This window comes from Pagrus major, chromosome 19 (assembly GCF_040436345.1).
Source record: "Pagrus major chromosome 19, Pma_NU_1.0".
Classification (NCBI taxonomy): Eukaryota; Metazoa; Chordata; class Actinopteri; order Spariformes; family Sparidae; genus Pagrus; species Pagrus major.
Window position 1 is genome coordinate 26,855,660 of NC_133233.1, and position 19,246 is coordinate 26,874,905.

The following is a 19,246-nucleotide window of genomic DNA, read 5'->3' on the forward strand; positions in this document are numbered from 1 at the left end:
GGTTTGAATCCACCCTGTCACTGGACGTCTTTTGGATTTGTTGTTGCTTCTGATGTTAACTTTAGTGTCCTTCTAATGTGAAATCGATCAATCAATCTTTATTTGTATCACAACAAAAGTCATCTCAGGATTTTTCCAAATTAAGCAGGTCTAAACCAAACTCCTTCACTCATGTGTCTACAGAGACCCAACATCTCCCCCCTGAGCAAACACCTGGTCCTGGAGTGGCAGGCAGAAACCTGGAGCAGAACCGGACCCAGTGGTGTTGATCATGGTTATAACTATTTTAATTTTAATGTATAAATGAAACATGAAAATGTCCCATGTGGGTGTTTTAGAGGCCCACTGTGTGTGAGAGGAGAGCCTGGTGTGAGAGGAGAGCCTGGTGTGGTGATGGATCACCTCTTAGTTTTGTCCTTAATAAGCTGCCATACAGGAGCAGACAGCTGTGTGGCTGAAGGTGTGTGTGTGTGTGTGTGTGTGTGTGTCATTGTGGGCGTCTCTGTCTGTAGCGCAGCCTCCTCTCAGGCCACTCCCGGGAAGCGCGCTGCTGTTCCGCCTCACAGACGGACGGACGGACGGACGGAGCGTGTTCGCCCTCAGTGCGCTCGGCTGCTGTCCTCTCTCTTCTCCCGCCTGTCCTTTCTGTCCTTATCTCTGTGCGCGTGCGCGTGTGTCCCCCCCCCCTCAGTCCTCTGCCCGTCCTGTCCACACATCGAGGGGTGGCGGTGGAGGCATGTAGCGGCGGATCCACGGAGCCGAGCAGCATGTAGCACCTGGAGCAGCGCGCACACCGCCGTCTTCTCCCTCCTGGAGCTCATTTGTCGTCGCCTGCGCACGGATTGTTCGGAGGGTTTCGGTGCCGGGGCGGGTGGGGGGCTTTATTTCTTTCTAGAGGAGTGTTTGTGTGTGTTCATCCCCGCCGCTCTGCACCTCTCGGTCGATGGTCGTTGAGGAAGCTTCCATCTTGAGTCCCGTACAAACCGAGAGCACCATGGCGAGCGACTCCCCTGCGCGGAGTCTGGACGAGATAGACCTGTCTGCACTACGGGTAAATGTCTCCGTGTGTGTGTGTGTGTGTGTGTGTGTGTGTGCACGTGCATGTGGTGTCTGTGTCTATGTGTGCGCTGTTGAGCACCTGTCCACCCCCCCCTCCCCCTCCTCTCTCCTCTCCATCCTCTCCATCGCGCAAGGATGCGTCTCCCTGCGCCTTCATCTGGCTGCCGCCCGCCCGGTGCTGTGCGTGCGCGTGCATGCACGCACGACAGCCTGCATGTGTGTGTGTGTGTGTGTGTGTGTGTGGGCTGTAGTGCTCGTGCACAGCGGCCAGTGATTGAGGAAATCAGGTCGTGTGGGATCCTGTGGCCTCCCACCGACACTCCTGTTGTTGTTTGTTGTTGATGTTTTTTTCTCAACAATTGGGACGTGATGTAATGAGGCCCTGAGCGCGAGCTGCTGCTGCCGCCGCGCGCGTGCACACACCACCGCGCGCGTGCGTCAGACGGCATAATAGAGGCCGCTCTGTCTGTACTATGTGGGGCAGATGTTAAGCTGCCTGCTCACTGACACATCCACAGCACACACACTACACACACACACACACGTACAGAGGCTACAGATGCACGCACGCATGCACGCGCGCGCACACACACCGTGAATAATAGCGATGATAACCGCAACAGGAGCGAGTTCCGCCATTTCGTGATGTTGTGGCGACAGCAGCATCGCAGTGGCTGTGTGTGTGTGTGTGTGTGTGTGTGTGTGTGCAGAGGGAGACAGTGCAGGAATGTGTGTGTGTGTGTGTGTTTTAATGTGTGTGTGTGTGTTAGTGTGTGTGTGGGATAGAGAGACACATTCAGAAAAACCAAGTTACTAATTTGGATCTAAGGTGAACAACAAGACTACACACTACGTGTGTGTGTATGTGTGTGTGTGTGTGTATGTGTGTGTGTGTGTGTGTGTGTGCACAGCGCCTGCTTCTCTTCACATTCTCCTTCTGCTTACGCAACACAGTTGTACCTGCAGAGCAACAATCAAGTCTGGACATGATCGACCGGGTGGGACTGTGTGTGTGTGTGTGTGTGTGTGTGTGTGTGTGTGTGTCTGAATCTGTAAAACACACACACACACACACACACACACACACACACACACACACACAGACAGATCAGAGCAGATTCTTGTAAAAATGAGAATCTTGCTCTCCCTCAGCGGCATGACGAGTAGAAATTAGGTCACCCAGGACGGAGCAGCAGAGCTGGGGGAAACATTTCAACGTGACGTAAAGCCTGTCGCAAGCACACACACACACACACACACACACACACACACACACACACACACTTCCTGCTTCTGCAGCGCGTCAAGTCCTAAATGATCCCCTTTGATGGCCTCCTCATGTCGCTGACCCATCTCCACCTTCCTCATTCACCTCCTCTTCTCACTGCACCTCCCATCAGACTCCTCGTCCTCGACAGGATATTCTGCAACACGTCAGAGAGACGGGGGTTTATCCTCTGATAGCTCTGGTCAGGATCACTATTAATAGCTGTTAGAGAGGCCATGTCCTTATTCTGTGCGACTGAATGTCCTGTTCCGTCGTTCAGGAGGATAATGAGCGCTTTTTATTTAAAACCTGGGTCTGTATTTGTCATCACAGACGTTGGGATTCAGCGACACCTCCAGCAACAGGTCAGGAGGAGAGCAGCGACAATCAGTCAGGTCGTAAACAACAAAATAACGGTCATGTAGCTCAAACCACCGATGTGGAAATGTGCCACAACATGTCAGAAGGACGAGGTTTCTTCTAGTGTAACGGCTCCGACGCCCGACACGTCTGTCCGAATCCTCCCCTGCATACACAAACCTCTGCAGGAGCTCCGGATGAATCACAGTCTGTAATTATTTCAACATTTAGCTTCATGTTCGCCTACAAATGTCCTCAGAAGAGAAACAGCAGCTTCAGTGGTTTGTGTCCAAACCTAAAGCCTCTTCTTGTGATTCCTGTCTGAGCAGAGGAAGCAAAGACAGCTTCAGGTGGAGGCTTGGATGGGTGGACGGGCTGAGCCAGGCCCAGAGTTCATGAAGAGCTTTTGGTCAGGTTGGAGCGGCAGCCGACGAGCGCTGTTCATCCAATCGGGTGCAGCCAGTAACTTTTTGCGTGGCTGCCGGAGGGTGTGGCCTGTTTTGGTCAGGCGTGCCAATTTGCTTTAGCAGCTTGCCTTGCACACATGCTAAAACATACAGGTAAATGTAGACACAAAAATACATGAGTATTAAATCAAATATGAATAAAATACACTCACATAAAACATGCCGAGGAGTGAGACGAGGCTCCTGTGGACTCGGGCCTTTTTATCAAACCGGTTTGAAAATGTTTAAATCGGCTCGACTCCACCTCACAGAGCTGTGTGTGATCGTACCGGTCCAGTCTGATGAATCAAGTCGTTTTCTCACAAATGATCTTATTCTGTGATAATGACAAAAAAAAACAACTAATTTAACGTGTTATCCCAGGGGAAATAATGTGTTTGACCCGTGACCGTTTAGGGCTTCCGTAGTTTAAAAATCTTCTGTATAAAACCGGCTATAATTTAAGGTTTCGTGGTGTGAAAGCGCTCTGGTTGTGTGTCACTCATGGGGAAATGCTCTGTACTCACACAGCCTTACATACAAACTTGTGTATTTGATGTTAAGGGGAGATCTCACGAGCCTCCAGCAGGTTACAGGTTAAATTTTGCATCAGCTCCTGCTGTCTCCTCTGCTGCTCCTTTTCTAATGCGTGTGGTCCTACGGTTGTTCGGGGAATAAGCAGGCACAGGTGTGTGTGTGTGCATATGTATGTGTGTGTGTGTGTGTGTGTGTGTGTATGCATATGTATGTGTGTGTGTGCACGTGAGGCGTGGTCCTCCAGGATCAGACGTGCTTCTGTTTGACCTTGAGTGAAAAGGAACGCTGCTTTTTAAGCTAATCCTCGTCAGGAGGCTCCACTGTAATAGTCCATAACGCTCTCCTGGGGCCTGCTGTCTGCACACACACACACCTAACACACACACACACACACACACACACACACACACACACACACCTAACACGCACACGCACACACAGGTATGCTTAAAGATGAAGATCTATGTTTTGAGATTTATTGAATTTTAATCAGCCTGAAGATTAGATTATCTCCTGTGTGTTTGTGTGTAGTTTACCAGCAGTGTGTGTGTGTTTGTGTGTACTCGTGTGTGTGTTTTACCTGTTTGTGTGTTATCTTGTGTCGGGGTTTTCCTCGGTCACTGTCAGTGGTCACGCGCTGCGTTATACTGCGTTTACAGACGTTAATGTGGGATTTAAAAACCCAGACACAACTAAAGTCGACACGCTTTTCTAGTTTTGACACCAAAAAAACGATTAAGCTGCTGTGATTTTATCTCACACAGAGATGTGATGAGAGACAGGCTGGAACATTGTGTTTGAGAAGAAACAAAAGCTTCATTCAAAGAATAATTAGAAGGCGTGTCGTGATTTTGATTCTAAATCGAATTAGATTTCAATTTTGTAACTTTAAAATCAACCAACACTTCAAAGACAAACGGCTAGCTTAGCATTAGCCCGCAGCTGCTCCGTGCAGACACTTATCTTTTCCTGCACGAAGACGATCGTGGAGATGTTGGGTTTATTTTCTTCTTCAGAGATCCTGTATTGTTTTCTTTGAGATAGAGGCTTCACTCTGGACACATCTGAGAAGCTTTCTCTCTTTTGTTGCTTCTTGTTGAATCACTGAAGCCTGGCTGGACTCTGGAAACTTAGATGTTTTTATATTTATTATTAAGATACATGTGGAGCAGGAGTGTCACAATTTGGATTCTTAATTGATATAAAATCTTGAAGATCAAAACTCTACTTGTGTGCATCTGAAGCTAGCTTATCGTTAGCCTGCAGCTGCACTTCCAGACTCTCATCCTGTGTGCACTGTGAGTCTCACTCATTAACAAATCATGAATCTGTCCAAAAACAGGAGTGTAAAACAAAGCAGGTGGGAGTAAAAGCTGCTGTTAGCGTTGTTGTCTTTTCAGCTAACTTCCTGTCAGTTTTGCAGTTAGCAATCCTTTTGTTTTTTGCTGTGTTTGGGAAATAAAAACCGTCCATTAGCCAACGAGACCGCCTCTTTGTGGAGCTCTTTGTCCTGATTGGATAAAGTGTGCAGGGATACTGGAAAATGAGCAGCAGGAGGAGAAACATGGTCACTGACCAGACACTTATTTAACACTAACTTTAATAAGATAAAATAACACTTTGAGTGCATAGTATCTCTGTTTTATCTCTGCTGATTAGAAACTGGTTGACTTGATGTGCAAGAATTGAGATTACTGCTGGTTATTCCAGTTAAAGTGAGGACAGTGAAGTGCAGCGTCCAGAGGGAGCACAGCTGCACACTCACAGGTGACCCGGTGAAGGAATAATAACAGTGTGGTGATACTGAGAGGCTTTTAACACAGTAATACCACAGGTATGCAGTGCTCGCTCAACCTTTCAGTGTGTCTGTGTGTGTCTGTGTGTGTGAAGGTCAAATTCCAGACATACAGAGTCCGACATCCAGCTTATGTCCAGTTCAGTCCAGTTTCTGTTCTCCTGTCTAACCTTCTCTTCTCGTTTCCTTCCCCTCTCCCTCTCAGGACCCAGCTGGTATCTTTGAGCTGGTTGAGCTGGTTGGAAATGGCACCTATGGGCAGGTCTACAAGGTAAGATTCATAATCTTCTGCTGCCACGTGTGCGTGAAGCTTCCTGACATGAACACTGCACAAAAACAAGCTACATTTACATCATATACTGTCCTGTGACACCCCCTTTGTTTTATAAGGCACAGTTAAAGGAGTTTGGGTTGTTTGGTGGGTAATTTCACTTTAATAACTCCTTCATGACTCATAATCCCTTAATTCTTTGGCCTTTCATGACTAAAGACATGAATAGATCCCTTGAAATAAAAGCCAACTAACTCCTATAAACATGTTCACATTATTGTATGAAAATATCTAAAGCTAGTTAATCTGACGTAATCTTGCCCTCATGTACACATAAACACGAGGTGTGCCAGTGGCCATGACTTTAGAGCACGGAGGCATTATCCGTCCGTCGATCACGTTCTTGTGAACACGATATCTCAAGAACATCTTGAGGGCATTTCTACAAATTTGGCACAAATGTCCACTTGGACTGAAGGATGAACAGATTGTAATTTGGTGGTCAGAGGTCACTGTGACCTCATGTGAACGCCATATCTCAGGAACGTCTGGAGGAAATTTCTTAAACTTTGGAACAAAACATGTCGCTGATGTCGATCTTCAGGTGATTGTTGTTGCACCGTGTGATGAAGCAGTCCTCTGTACTCGGATCATACATGTCAGTACAGTGAGAACTTAAATTGAATTCATTCAAAGTCTTCACTACAGAGGCGATATTATATAAGACTGGACAGTCGTGGTGCGTGGAGGTAATTCTAGTTTATTCTCAGATACTCATTCACACATACAACACCGTGTGATGAGGGTTCCTAGTAACTGAAATGTGAAGACTAATAATAACAAAGCTTAGCAGTGAGTGCGATCTCTGCTGCAGCTGCTCTGTCGCTCTGTGTCTGGGTCTGATGTTCAGACTTTGAGCTGCACACGAGGCTGAGAGATGTGGGAACGCAGCGCTCAACAGTTCTTGCAGCCTGAGGCGAGTCTTTAATTTTCAGGCTGTCCTCATCAAGAAGAACAACAGTGTAGGTCGACTGTGAAAGCAGCTTATAACGACCCATGTTGATGTTTATTATTAGGTGGCGACCTCTAGTGGCTGTATTTATTATTACAGCTGCAAAGAAGGAAGTCGGGAGAAGTCGTTTAATGAGTGAAAGGTGTGCATAAGGAGGAGGTTCGGTTATACACGTCGTTCAGGAGACGTGTTTGTTGTAACGTAGCTGAAGTTGCATAGGTACGTTCGTGACTGAAGTAAAGTAGTTATTCTAACCGAAACCACCATGTATGCTGCAACTGTCATGTTGTTTTGGGAGTGATTATTTCTGTGGTTTGGGGTCAGTGGCAGTGGACCCATCCTGTGGTTGAGGTATGAGGATGTGTTGTTACTTGTGGATATGATGGTGTCTTTCTTCAGGACCTCTGCACGGCTGAGGAAAGCCTCCAGCTGTAAATGGTTTCAGAAGGATTAGCAATGCACTCGAACCACAAATTTGTTTTTCATACCTATTTTACACTTCACTTCACAGGCAACGTACCGCGATTTCACAACCGAGCATCTCGTCTTACAAGAAAACTGGACTCTATTGTTCAACTAAGATGAAAAGGTTGGCTGGATTGTGTTTGCCATGAGGATTAGTGGACCGCAAAGGATAAAGTGTGCACTGTTTTTTTTTTTGGTTTTCATATCCAAAACAGAAAACGATGACTACGACAGGTACGCACGTCTATTTCATGAGCCAGGTGTGTAGGAGAGGGATGAGATCACAGTGTTTCCCACAGGATTTCAGACTTTGGTGGGTGGACCTCCAGCCGTTAAAGAAAGTCTTGCACATTTTAAAGTTACATGCATCAATCTGAAAATGTAGAAAATAATCACATATAACACTGAGCTTTGGTGCCGCTGCCTGGTGATGAGTTAGGTAATTATCACAATTAACACACAAGCCTATAAGCTATAGTCATTATCAGTCCACTGTAACTACACTTTGTTGTAACTAAACCTCGGCTGAGTGACCGTCATCGTCATTGTGTGCAACTGTGAGGACAGTCTGAGCCGTCGGGTTGAAGTTGCTGCTGGAAAACAGTCCAGTTAATTAATGGGAATTAGATTTCCAGTCGTGCAAAAATGTGTTTATTTGTGATGTTTCGGTATTAAACCTTCATCAAGCCTAAAACTGTCACATAAAGTTGGACTGTGTGCGAGAGTTTCCCTCCGACTTGTGATCCATATCCTGCACACTGATATATCAGCATTCATCATCATGCTGGTTTAATCTGCTTTATTTCTGACCTTTTTAGCAAAGTGTGACTGATGTATTATATAACAAAGAAGTGACATACTGACTGTCAAACCTGCAGAAATAAATTGCAGCTCCTGTGGTTTGGATGTCGGCCATATTGTGAAATGGTAAAACTTGGAAATAGCTTGAAACAGGCACGAGCAAGTCGCCCTGTGTTGAAGCGTCTCGTTTGAGGTTATTTTGAAAAATGAAGACTTCGTTGAGCTTTACTGGACATTTCAGAGGTCACATGCTGTGTTTTGGCTCGTGGTGTGAGCTCTGTTGCTCATGAGATGTGATTTGTGGGCTCAGTGTGAAGTCACTTCATCCTCTCCTCCTGCTCTGAGCTCAAAGAACCGACACTATTTAATTTCTGACCAAATCTGAAGTTACTACCGACTTTCTCCTTTGTTCGGCAGCGGAAGACGCCCACGCAGACTGTAACAACACAGCAGAGAGAGTGTGTGTGTGTGTGTTCTCTCACTGCAATTAACACACTCACACGTCTGCTGATGCACAAAGAGACACACAGAGCCTCCGCATTCATTCCGGCTGCTGGATGTTCGGTATTGATCCGCTGTTTCAACAAGGTGACGCCTCTCTGGGAGAAAATGATTGATAGAACAAAATGAACACAAACTGTGGTCGATCACAAAGCATGGTGGGTAAATTAAGACGTCGCGTTATAATATAATAACTCACAGAGAGAAGAGAAAGAGACGCTCTCATCCAGAATCCAATAGCATCACCAGAGAGGAGTGGGCAGATCAGAGCCAATCAGACCTGAAGTGCTCCAGTTAGGATCAGAGTATCGCTACAAACGCCAATACGTTTCAAATAACCTGGTTGTTATGATCGTTAGACAAAGTGGTGACATTAGATCATTCGGTTCTGTGGATATAAACACACTTCACACTGCAGTTACCTCAAAAGTGACTGAATTCATAGTCAGAATGAGGAGAAATGAGCCTGAAGTTAGCATGCTAACCAGCTAGCCTCGGTCTGAAGCTCCTGTGATGGACGGACCGATGTTGGAACAACAAAACAGCAAAAATCAATCAAAAATATTTACACTTTTCTAGATTTGTGCGTGTCAGCAGACCTGCTGTGCGCTCAGTAGACGGCTCTCAAGGCTCCGTCAGAAATGAACTGAAATTAATTAATTGCGAGTGTCTCCATTTTGCCTATAATTAGTGCCAAATTACACCATTTTTTTTTTCCAGGGAACTTCATCAGAAATTTGCAATTACATGTCAGCTGCTTCCAGGAAATTTCCATGAAGCTGTAACAGAAAGCATGACTCATTATCTTCCCCTGTAAAATGTAAAAACGTCTTCCACAATGCAAATAGTCACGTGGAGCAGACACCGTGGTTAATACACTTTGCCACTTCCCAGTTTCTTGACCGAGAGCAGAGTCGTTTTCATTCATCCTCATCAGCCGACGTCTTCCAGCTGCTCTCGGGTGGTTTCTGTCCCCTCGGGGCTGCGGACGCCTTCCCCTCCTGGCTCACGCTTTTTAGTAATCTTTCACAGTTACAGACGGTGAGCAGGAGGAAGAGGAGGAATATCTGAGTGATGGTGGAAGACTGTCGGATCTTTGAGAGCATGAAAGCGTGTAAAATATGCTTCAAGTTCTCATTTTACTGCAGGAATCTGATCGTCTCAGCGGGTTACGAATCAAACCTGTGAAATGTTTGCGTGTTAAAACTCAGATACAAGCTCTGACCAATGACGAGGCAGCGTCAGCCGTCTGATTTGATTCATCAGCATTTACAAAGTGGAGTTTATTGGATTTGTTGCATTGATTGTCTCTGCGAGCTTTGTCTCTGAACATCTCTCTCGTTCTGTCTCACTGTACTTGTCTCGTTGTTAATCTGAATCAGTTTTTAACTGATTAAGAGTCTGAAACAGCTCCGAGTGCTCGAAACAGAGGAAATGTGGCCTGTATGATAACGTCTTTGGTCATTAAGATGGTCTTAATGACATTAGATAAGATAAATATTTAAATGGACAGTTTCACGTTCGTGTGCAGGAAGAATGTGAACGTTGAGAATATGTCACACAGGACATTTATAGTCTTCATTTGTCAACACTTGAGATGAATTGATTTTTTCTGCTGGAGGCATGAAGGCGTCGGCTGTGAGGCACAGATCTGGTTTAAAAGCCCTCCAGCGACGCCTCCTTCCTCATTCAGGCTTCACTTTCATCACATTCCTGTCAGCTGGAGGCTTTTACTCTGAATCCGATGCAAACACATGACGGAAGTGTTTGATTGGGCTCCAAATGCAGATTCACTTCTCTGAGTCTGTCTGATGTTCTGATGTCACTGCCTTTTGTTTACTTGGGTTTGTGTTTTGGGATTATGTCTATATATAAAACCACAGAATCAGCAATTAAATCAAGTTTTCTTTTCTGATACCATGCTTGTTTTAAAGACCTTGAAGGCCACATTATGTTCACAACTAAACCGGCATCACATACAAAGCCATATGTGCAGTAATGCTACAGAAATAAATACTTTTTAAGGCGGCTCAGATGGAGCTCAGGATTTATTGGGCAAATGGCTGCATAATCCAAACAGTCCAAACAATTACACTGTATGAATCCGGGCAGTGTGTCCTCTGGCATGTGTGGAAGAACATTGCCGAACATTAGCTGTAGATTGTGTCCGATCCTGTCGAGAGACTTAAATCATCTGATCGGTGAAGTTAAGCTGCTGTTCCCAAATGTGCACTTATGTTTCTGCTACATGGGGATCCTGATTACACATGTATTATTTCACCAACCGTCGCCCCGTCTGTTATTAATCATAACGTTCATTTTATGATCAGGACACCCCATCATAGTTTTAAACTTCAGGAGAGAGGAAACTCTCCAGATGAAACTTGAGCTTCAGAAATAGATATTTTTTAAGACGGCTCTGATGGAGCTCTGGATTTATCACGCAAACTGCTGCTTTAGTCCGAACAGTCACACTGTATGGACCCGGGCTGTGCGGAAGAACACCGAACATTAACATAAGAGTCGGTCCGATCCTGCCGGGCCTCGAGAGATCAGTGAAGTTAAGCTGCTCTGCGCACTTATGGATGGACTTGTGTTTCTGCTGCTGGGCGTCTGTCTGTTTTTTACTTTTAAATTTAAATTTTAGCAGAAATTAGCTAATCAATTCCAAATCTTAGCTTAACTGCAAAAAAATCATAACCCCAGTTAAACTATGATTCACTGGGCAGCCCCGGACATGATACTCTCCAGGCTGGGCTAATAATTATGCACCTAAAACACAGAATAATGCTTCTCTTTTCAACCTTTTACAGTCGCCTCCCAAACACGGTGTAGTTATCGCAGTAATATATCAACAGAAACAACACTTGTGATCCATGTTTGCTGCTCCCCTGCACTCTGACTGTGACGGGGCCGGGACAGAAGCTGGTATGTTGCCTCTCTCGGCCCGTTCCTTTCTCGGTCGTAATGTGTTGAGGCTTGTGTTCAGGTGAAGAATGTGAGGCTTGTCTGAACGCAGGACCTGAGGTGTGTTTTTACGCCTCAGGCTGCCTCAAAAGGATATTCTGCCCTTTTCTATCTCCAGTCATCCTCCTCCTCCTCCTCACCTGCCACCTCCCTCTGTTCTCGCTCTGTCGCTATCTTTATCTCTCTCTCTCCCTGCATGTGTGGATTCAGGTGGTGTTTTAATGCAGCTTCCTCGTGCCATCTTGATTCTGCAATAATCTCTCTCTCTCTCACACACACACACACACGCACACACACACTGACACACTGCGAGCTCTGTGTCACCTTTGGGAGATTGTTTGGCCGGCCGGCAGCGTCGGAGGAAGAGAGATAGCAAAACAAAAGAGGCTCTCTGAGACGATATCTCTTCCTCTCATCTCTGCTGTTTTATCTGCCGCGCCTTTTATTGCTTCATCGCGGTGGATCGCTGCCATTTGTCCTGCAGTCGCACCGACACCTCACACACTTAACCTGAGGTCCAAGAAGCAGGTTTACTCAGTTATCAGGATCAGAACTTTGCTGAGTCAGTCCCAGAATGCCCACAAATGTGAAACATGGGCTGATGAAGAAAGTCCTGGAGTTTTCTTGTACTGTCAAGTTCTCCGATCAGTCATAGGGCTGCGACTAACGATAACTCATTGTTGATTAATCTGTTAGTCAATTATTTTCTTGATTTATCGATTAGATGTTTGAGAAAATCGATGGAAATGAGCTTTTGATTTCTATCGTGACGACTCGGCTGACTTAGTGTTCGCTTGCAGCTGATGATGATCAGCTGACTGGTAACAGAGGAAACTCTGAGAGCGTCTGAGATGTTTCAGAGATCCTTCATCGAGTCGTTTGTATGGATAACAGTATTGTGACCAACATACATCTTCAGTTATTGATCACAATTTGGATTCTAAATCAGAGACTCGATCTAACACAGTTTTTGATTTCATTCGTGAAGATCAAAAGCAGAGATTTGAGATTTTTCCTTAGCTAGCTTAGCGTTAGCCTGCAGCTGCACTGCGTTGGAGATGTTGGGTTTATTTTCTTCTTCAGAGATCTTTTATTGATTTGTTTGTGAAGAGGGTTCACTCTGGACAGATCTGAGCGACTGAACTTTGTAAGAAACTGACTTTCTTTCTTTTGTCGTTTCTTGTTGAATGACTGAAGGCTGGGATAGTCTAACAGTGGCACAGCTGTCAGTGCTGACAAAGTTAAATTGTACATTTGGAGAATCGTGATGCCTCTCGCAGGGAGATTGTAGAGATAAACTTTGGCCGCTCTGCTTTGAGAAACCAAACTTTGTGTATTTTACTGATGCAAAAGTATGAATGCAGAGTGAGTGTACGACACGGTGTCTGTTACACCTGAGAGACACCTGATGAGTGCTGAAGCTTCGACACTCACACACTCACACTGTCCACCAACCTTCCCCTCAAATATCTGCTGCTGCAACATGACTGACTGAGAGAAACACCGACACAAAGACAGAGGAAGAGAGGGAGTGAGTGATATAAAAAGAAAAAAGAGATGAGAGACAGACAAAGAGAGAGACAGACACAAAGATGTGGAAGAGAACAAGAGACTTTCCGTACTCTGAGGTGGTTTCAGCCTGTCAGATACATTCAGTGTCTGATGCAACGCTGAGTAACCAAGACGCTGTGAGTGTGTGTGTGTGTGCGAGTGTGTGAGTGTGTGTGTGTGTGTGTGTGTGTGTGTGTCTGAGCGACTCGCGTGTGCAAATGACCCAGAGTGTGAAATATCATGGCCTCCTAACACACAAAAACGATGCACACAAACACGCACTGCCATCACTTTGCCTCCTCCAACCCCCCGTTCGTTGCCCTCACTAAACAACCTGCCAGCAGCCCTGTTGCTAGGTTACCATGAGGAGATGGTGTGTGTGTGTGTGTGTGTGTGCGTGTGTGTGTGTGTGTGTGTGTGTGTGTGTGTGTGTGTGTGTGTGTGTGTGTGTGTGTGTGTGTGTGTGTGTGTGATGGGGTGGTGGGCTGTTGGTGGCGAGGTGGATGTATTTCCACTTTCTCGCTTTAACAGCTGTGATACTGAGTTTAGTTCGGAGGAGGAGAAGTTGGACTCTGTTGGACTTTGAAGACCTCCGCGGGCTCCAGACGTGGAGGTCCATACTTTATGATACGCATCCTTTAACCCTTTACCCTAACCGTAACCATCTGGGCTAAATGCATAACCCAACACTTAAACCTTAAAGGAGAAGTTCACCGCAAAAATGAGAATTCAGTCATCATCTTCAGACCTCAGCCTCCTCCGTGCTGATGGAAAGTTGGATAAACCACTGAAGAAGCTGGAGACTTGTTTAAAACGTAATAAAACAACTGTAAAAACATAAAATGGCTCCTTGCAGCTCCTCTGGCATAATCTTAGCCTCCAGAAGTCCTGCGATCCCAAATTGATGTGAGAAGACGTTATTTATGACACCGGTTTGAGCTTGTGCACCCACTTCAGACGCTTAGCACGCTAACGCTTTTAGCTCAGCAGCTACAGTGAAGAATTTATCTTGAAAAAGGGTGAAAACAACATCTTTTCAAATCAGTTTGGGAAAAATTTAACTGATTAAAAATGTATTAATCGACAGAGATGGGCACAAATACATCAGAAAATATGTTTCATTAAAATAAAAGTAGTTCGTCATTTAAAAATACAAAAATAAATCCTATACAAACTAATATTGTTGCATTTTAGCCATTAGCCACGACATCACGTCAGAGGACTTAAGAACAGATAAAAAGATTATGAGCAGTAAAAAGGACGATAAACGGATGAGGTAGGAGTTTAATAGACTTTCATTTTTGGCTGAAATGTTATTTTAACATCTAATAAAAATGTGTGATATCAACCCTGCAGTTCAAGGCAGCTTCGGGCCTCTTTTAGCTCATTGTTTTGATTGTCTGGCTGCACAAATAAAAGTTCTGAGGTTGAGATTTTAGAGGAGTAATGTTCAGTGCTTTAACTTTAAAAAAAAATATTATACACATATTACACACACACACACACACACACACACAACCACACGCACACACTTAAGCACATATTAAGTGAATCCTTTCCAGCGTTTTACTCATTTTGATCCTTTTCCTCTGTGTTTTCAGGGTCGCCATGTCAAAACAGGCCAGCTTGCTGCTATTAAGGTCATGGACGTCACAGGAGTAAGTGACACACACACACACACACACACACACACACACACACACACACACACACACACACAGCCTTATTTAATCTGTACACACACACACACTGGATTGTACAGTGCAGTACTTTGCTCCACACACACTCATCTTCATCTGATTTCCTTCTGGATTTCTGATTTTTCATTTCAGTAAACTCAGTGTCGTTTTCTCATTCGTCTTGTGTTGTGTGTGTTTCAGGATGAGGAGGAGGAGATTAAAGCGGAGATCAACATGTTAAAGAAGTACAGCCACCACAGGAACATCGCAACCTACTACGGAGCCTTCATCAAGAAAAACCCTCCTGGGATGGACGACCAGCTGTGGGTACGTAATGGTGCATGTGTCTGCAAACTGAAGAGTGACGTAACACCTTTTATTTAGAAATGACTCATGCACACTCATGTCACAACCTTCTGATCCCTCAGTGTCTGTTCAGATTTCTTCTGCGGTTCGATGAGTTTTGTAACGGCTGAACTTCTCGACAGAGCAGAGTTTATTTCTGCTTTTGTATTTCTAATAAGCAGCGTCAGCGTGTGTTTTTTAAAGGAACTGTTACAACACCAGGGACCAGAAATAAATGCCAGTAGTAAAAAAATAATTTAGATTTAACAACTGAATAAGTGGATTTGGTGTTAGGTTGAGTATGTAAGAATTCTGCATTAAAATGTCTAAAAAAGACTAGACTTTGTCGAGTTGTGTCCTAGATTATCTCAAATGTTTCCAACAATGTTCAAACCAGAGAAATCCACAAGTTTCACTCGAGGTGACGGGGAGTTTCGTCTGGTCGTCTGTCGTAATAACTTCAGGAGAGAGTCAGAGAGAGAGAGGAAGTCGGAGAACGAGATGACACATAACGTGAAGGAAACTTTCAAACATTACCTCATCTGAGGACATTTGAGTCACATCTGATAGATTTGGAGGCTGTTTAACGGTGGTGACTGAGCTCAGCACTCAGCAGAGACTCTGGTTCTGGTTCTGGTTCTCTGTCTCCTCTCTGTAACGTTACGTTCATGAAGTAAAGTCCATTTCCCCTCCAGCTCCAGTCAGCAGTCAACATTACAGAACAGAACCACCCGACAGTGGAGGTCACCTCCGGATCACTGCTGCAGTCAGGTTGATAAACAGGAGTGAAGATAAATCCACTTTTTAATCCCACAAGTTCAAAAGTAATCTCTGAGCTCTCCTCCCATCGGTAAACGGATCAGAGCAGAATCTGATGAGACTCCAGGTGTTTGTTCCTCCAGACAGTCTGGATCTGCACACATCTTGTTATTTGTTTTGATCGAGAGACCCAAGAAGTTCATCAAAGAAGCTGTAATTTCAAGACATGTGAAAAACACATGATAATCTGAACAATAACGCTGTTTTTGTGTGTGTTTGTAGCTGGTGATGGAGTTCTGTGGGGCCGGCTCGGTGACAGATCTGATCAAAAACACCAAAGGGAACACTCTGAAGGAGGAGTGGATCGCCTACGTCTGCAGAGAGATCCTCAGGGTGAGACGTGAAACTGAAATGATCTTTATCGCCACGTGTGGGCATGAACGCTGTCTGGTAGAATAACTTTAAATATAAGGGAACCACAGGGCGTTCCCTGAGGAACACCTTATTTTTGATATCAACAAGGTAACAAGCTAATCCCTTGTAGTTTTAATAAAAAGCTCTATTGACTATTGTCTAGCCAGACAGTCAGTTATGGACTAAAAAGAGGCCTCAAAAAGAAGGAAAAATCACAGTGATAAATCCGACAGGACAGACTCACAGTGCAGAGGACGTGTCTCCTGCAGAGGACGTGTCTCCTACAGAGGACGTGTCTCCTGCAGAGGACGTGTCTCCTACAGAGGACGTTCTCCTGATGAAAAACATGTTGTCTCTGTCTGCAGGGTCTGACCCATCTGCACCAGCACAAGGTCATCCACAGAGACATCAAGGGCCAGAACGTGTTGCTGACCGAGAACGCAGAGGTGAAACTAGGTGAGAGGGCGCGCGCACACACACACACACACACACACACACACACACACACACACACACACACAGACACACACACAGACACTGCAAACAGTCTGCGGATGATGAGCAAACTGTATGCAGCTAAAACTTAATGACACATTTTCACAAAGTAAACAAGTGTAACTTCATACATAAATATCTGATAATACTGCTTGTAATTTAAGCCTGTAATTGTGTGTGTGTGTGTGTGTGTGTGTGTGTGTGTGTGTGTGTGTGTGTGTGTTTGCAGTGGACTTTGGTGTGAGCGCTCAGCTGGATCGTACGGTGGGACGGAGGAACACATTCATCGGGACGCCGTACTGGATGGCCCCGGAGGTCATCGCCTGCGACGAGAACCCCGACGCCACGTATGACTTCAAGGTACACCTCGTGTGTGTGTGTGTGTGTGTGTGTGTGTGTGTGTGTGACAGCACATATGTCCAAATCATACACTTGGTACATCCTGCAAAGACACTGTTTACTTCATCTTACGGCTGATTGATGCAGGAACACTCGGCTCATTTAAAACTAGAAGTCTGTGAGACACTAAACTATATAATCTGGAAGCTCTGAGTTCTTTAGTTGTCGTATATGTGGATGTTTTTAAAAAATCTTTAGACGATGGAAGATACTTTTTAATTTATTGATTAATCCATGTTGTTGTGAACCCTTTCCTTCTCTGCCATTTAAATGCCAAAACACACTTAATGATATGTAACATCAGAACTTTTATTTGACGGCTGCTTTTGTGCAGCCAGACAACCAAAACAATGAACTAAAAGAGGCTAACAGTTGCACAGAACTGCAGGGTCGATATCACACATTTTATTTAACGTTAAAGGAACAGTTCACCCAAAAATGAGAGTTGCAGCATTCTCCCAAACAACTGAAGTAGCTGGAGACTTGTTTTAAAATGTAAAGAATCATAAAATGGGTCTATACAACGTAATCCAAGAGTCCAGAAGCTCAGAGATCCCAAATAGATTTGAAAAGACGTTAATTTCACCCTTCACTGTAGCTGCTATGCCAAAAGCGTTGGCTCCATGAATCCACTAAGAAATCCTTAAAAAAGACGCTCCTTCCATGTGCAGAACTTGCCTTAGAAAAATCATGTTTTTAAGTTTTCTTCAGTATCAAAGTAATCCGGTGATAGTCGTCTGTACATTCATGAGTGCACTGCTAACAGGAAGTGCTAACAGCCAATTTGGCAAAGTTTAAATTGAGTTTTGTAGAATTAATTTTTTTCTTTGCTTGTTTTTAACATTTTAAATCAAGTCTCCAGCTGCTTCAGTTGTTTAGCAGAACGCTGCTGTTTTACTGCAAAGCTCCAGAAATGTTTTGTGGACTACGAAACTTCCCCTGACTTTCCATCAGCATCGGGGGAGGAGATGATGATTAATCTTTTATTTTTGGGTGAACTTTTCCTGTAATTGTTTGTTTCAGATATTTTATTACCATCTTTAGTCACAGGCCATCTCACAAGTGGCCTTTCTTCATCACTGCGACTGAATTTTCAGGCAACTAGAACAGAAGCACTTTTACTTTGCTCAGCGTGCGAAGACATCTAAAAAGAAAATTACACTTATTTATTAAAGACTTTCTATCAACGGCAAAAAACAATAATAATACTCTGGTAAAAGAAATACAGTTGTTGCTGTAATTTCTTGGATTGCCTTTGTCGAGCTCCCAAAGTTCAATTTCTCATCGATCACAGAGTCAAAGCGTTGTCGCTGTGAACACCAGCTGACCTTTAAAAACAAACCATGAAAGGCTTCGATGATCAAATCCATTGTTTTTTGGAGACATTTAATCTCTGATATTTGCCACACGACTGCACAAACAGCCGACCGTGTAACGACCGGTGAAAACAGTGAGTGTGCAGTCTGCCTCCTGCAGTCATTACTGTGTGAAGGATGTGCAGTAATGGGGACAGGATGAGTCCCCGTGGCGAGCCTGCGGAGGACGAGTGCCGCTCTGTTAAGACGCCATTAACTCCCACCCTCCGGGGGCTTTACGTGTCAAGAAACCCTCAGTTCCTCCGACAAAGTTAACATCAACTTTAAATCGCGGTTTGTTGGCTTGAATATGCAGGAAAATGTGTTAAAAACAGATATTGCTGATGAAAAGTTGTCTCCACTAGCGGCAGATGGATGATTTCTGTGTCTGTTATTTTTATCTTGTAACACGGACGCTGACTGTGATGTGTTAGTCGGTAACGTGTTCAGTTTCCTCTCTGTGTCTCTGCAGAGTGATCTGTGGTCGCTCGGCATCACGGCGATAGAGATGGCAGAGGGAGCGCCACGTAAGTGTCAAACATCGGACTCGTTACAGAACTCATGTTTCCTTTCCTTTCCTTTCCTTTCCTTTCCTTTCCTTTCCTTTCCTTTCCTTTCCTTTCCTCTTTTCTCATCTCCTGCCTGTTCCCTTTCCGTTTTCTTGTCCTCTTGTCTTCTCTCCTCTTCTCTCATCCCCTTTCCTTCACCTTTCTTCGTCTTTCCTTTCCTCTTGTCTTATCTCATGCTCTCTTGTCTCCTTTCCTTTTC

The 19,246-nt window shown here is 44.7% G+C and overlaps 1 protein-coding gene across 7 annotated transcripts in view; it reads left to right on the top strand.

The window, feature by feature from the left end:
• Positions 1 to 594: 594 nt before the first annotated feature.
• The window catches only part of tnikb (TRAF2 and NCK interacting kinase b), a 48,209-nt gene continuing 29,557 nt past the window's right edge, over positions 595 to 19,246 (top strand). For all 7 annotated transcript variants that reach the window (XM_073487924.1, XM_073487926.1, XM_073487925.1 and 4 more), the window contains exons 1-8: positions 595 to 1,051; positions 5,670 to 5,735; positions 14,634 to 14,690; positions 14,913 to 15,038; positions 16,098 to 16,208; positions 16,595 to 16,685; positions 16,954 to 17,084; positions 18,951 to 19,005. In XM_073487924.1, the coding sequence (XP_073344025.1) occupies positions 944 to 1,051; positions 5,670 to 5,735; positions 14,634 to 14,690; positions 14,913 to 15,038; positions 16,098 to 16,208; positions 16,595 to 16,685; positions 16,954 to 17,084; positions 18,951 to 19,005 (745 nt within the window). In that variant the 5' untranslated portion in view covers positions 595 to 943. The remainder of the gene's footprint in view (positions 1,052 to 5,669; positions 5,736 to 14,633; positions 14,691 to 14,912; positions 15,039 to 16,097; positions 16,209 to 16,594; positions 16,686 to 16,953; positions 17,085 to 18,950; positions 19,006 to 19,246) is intronic.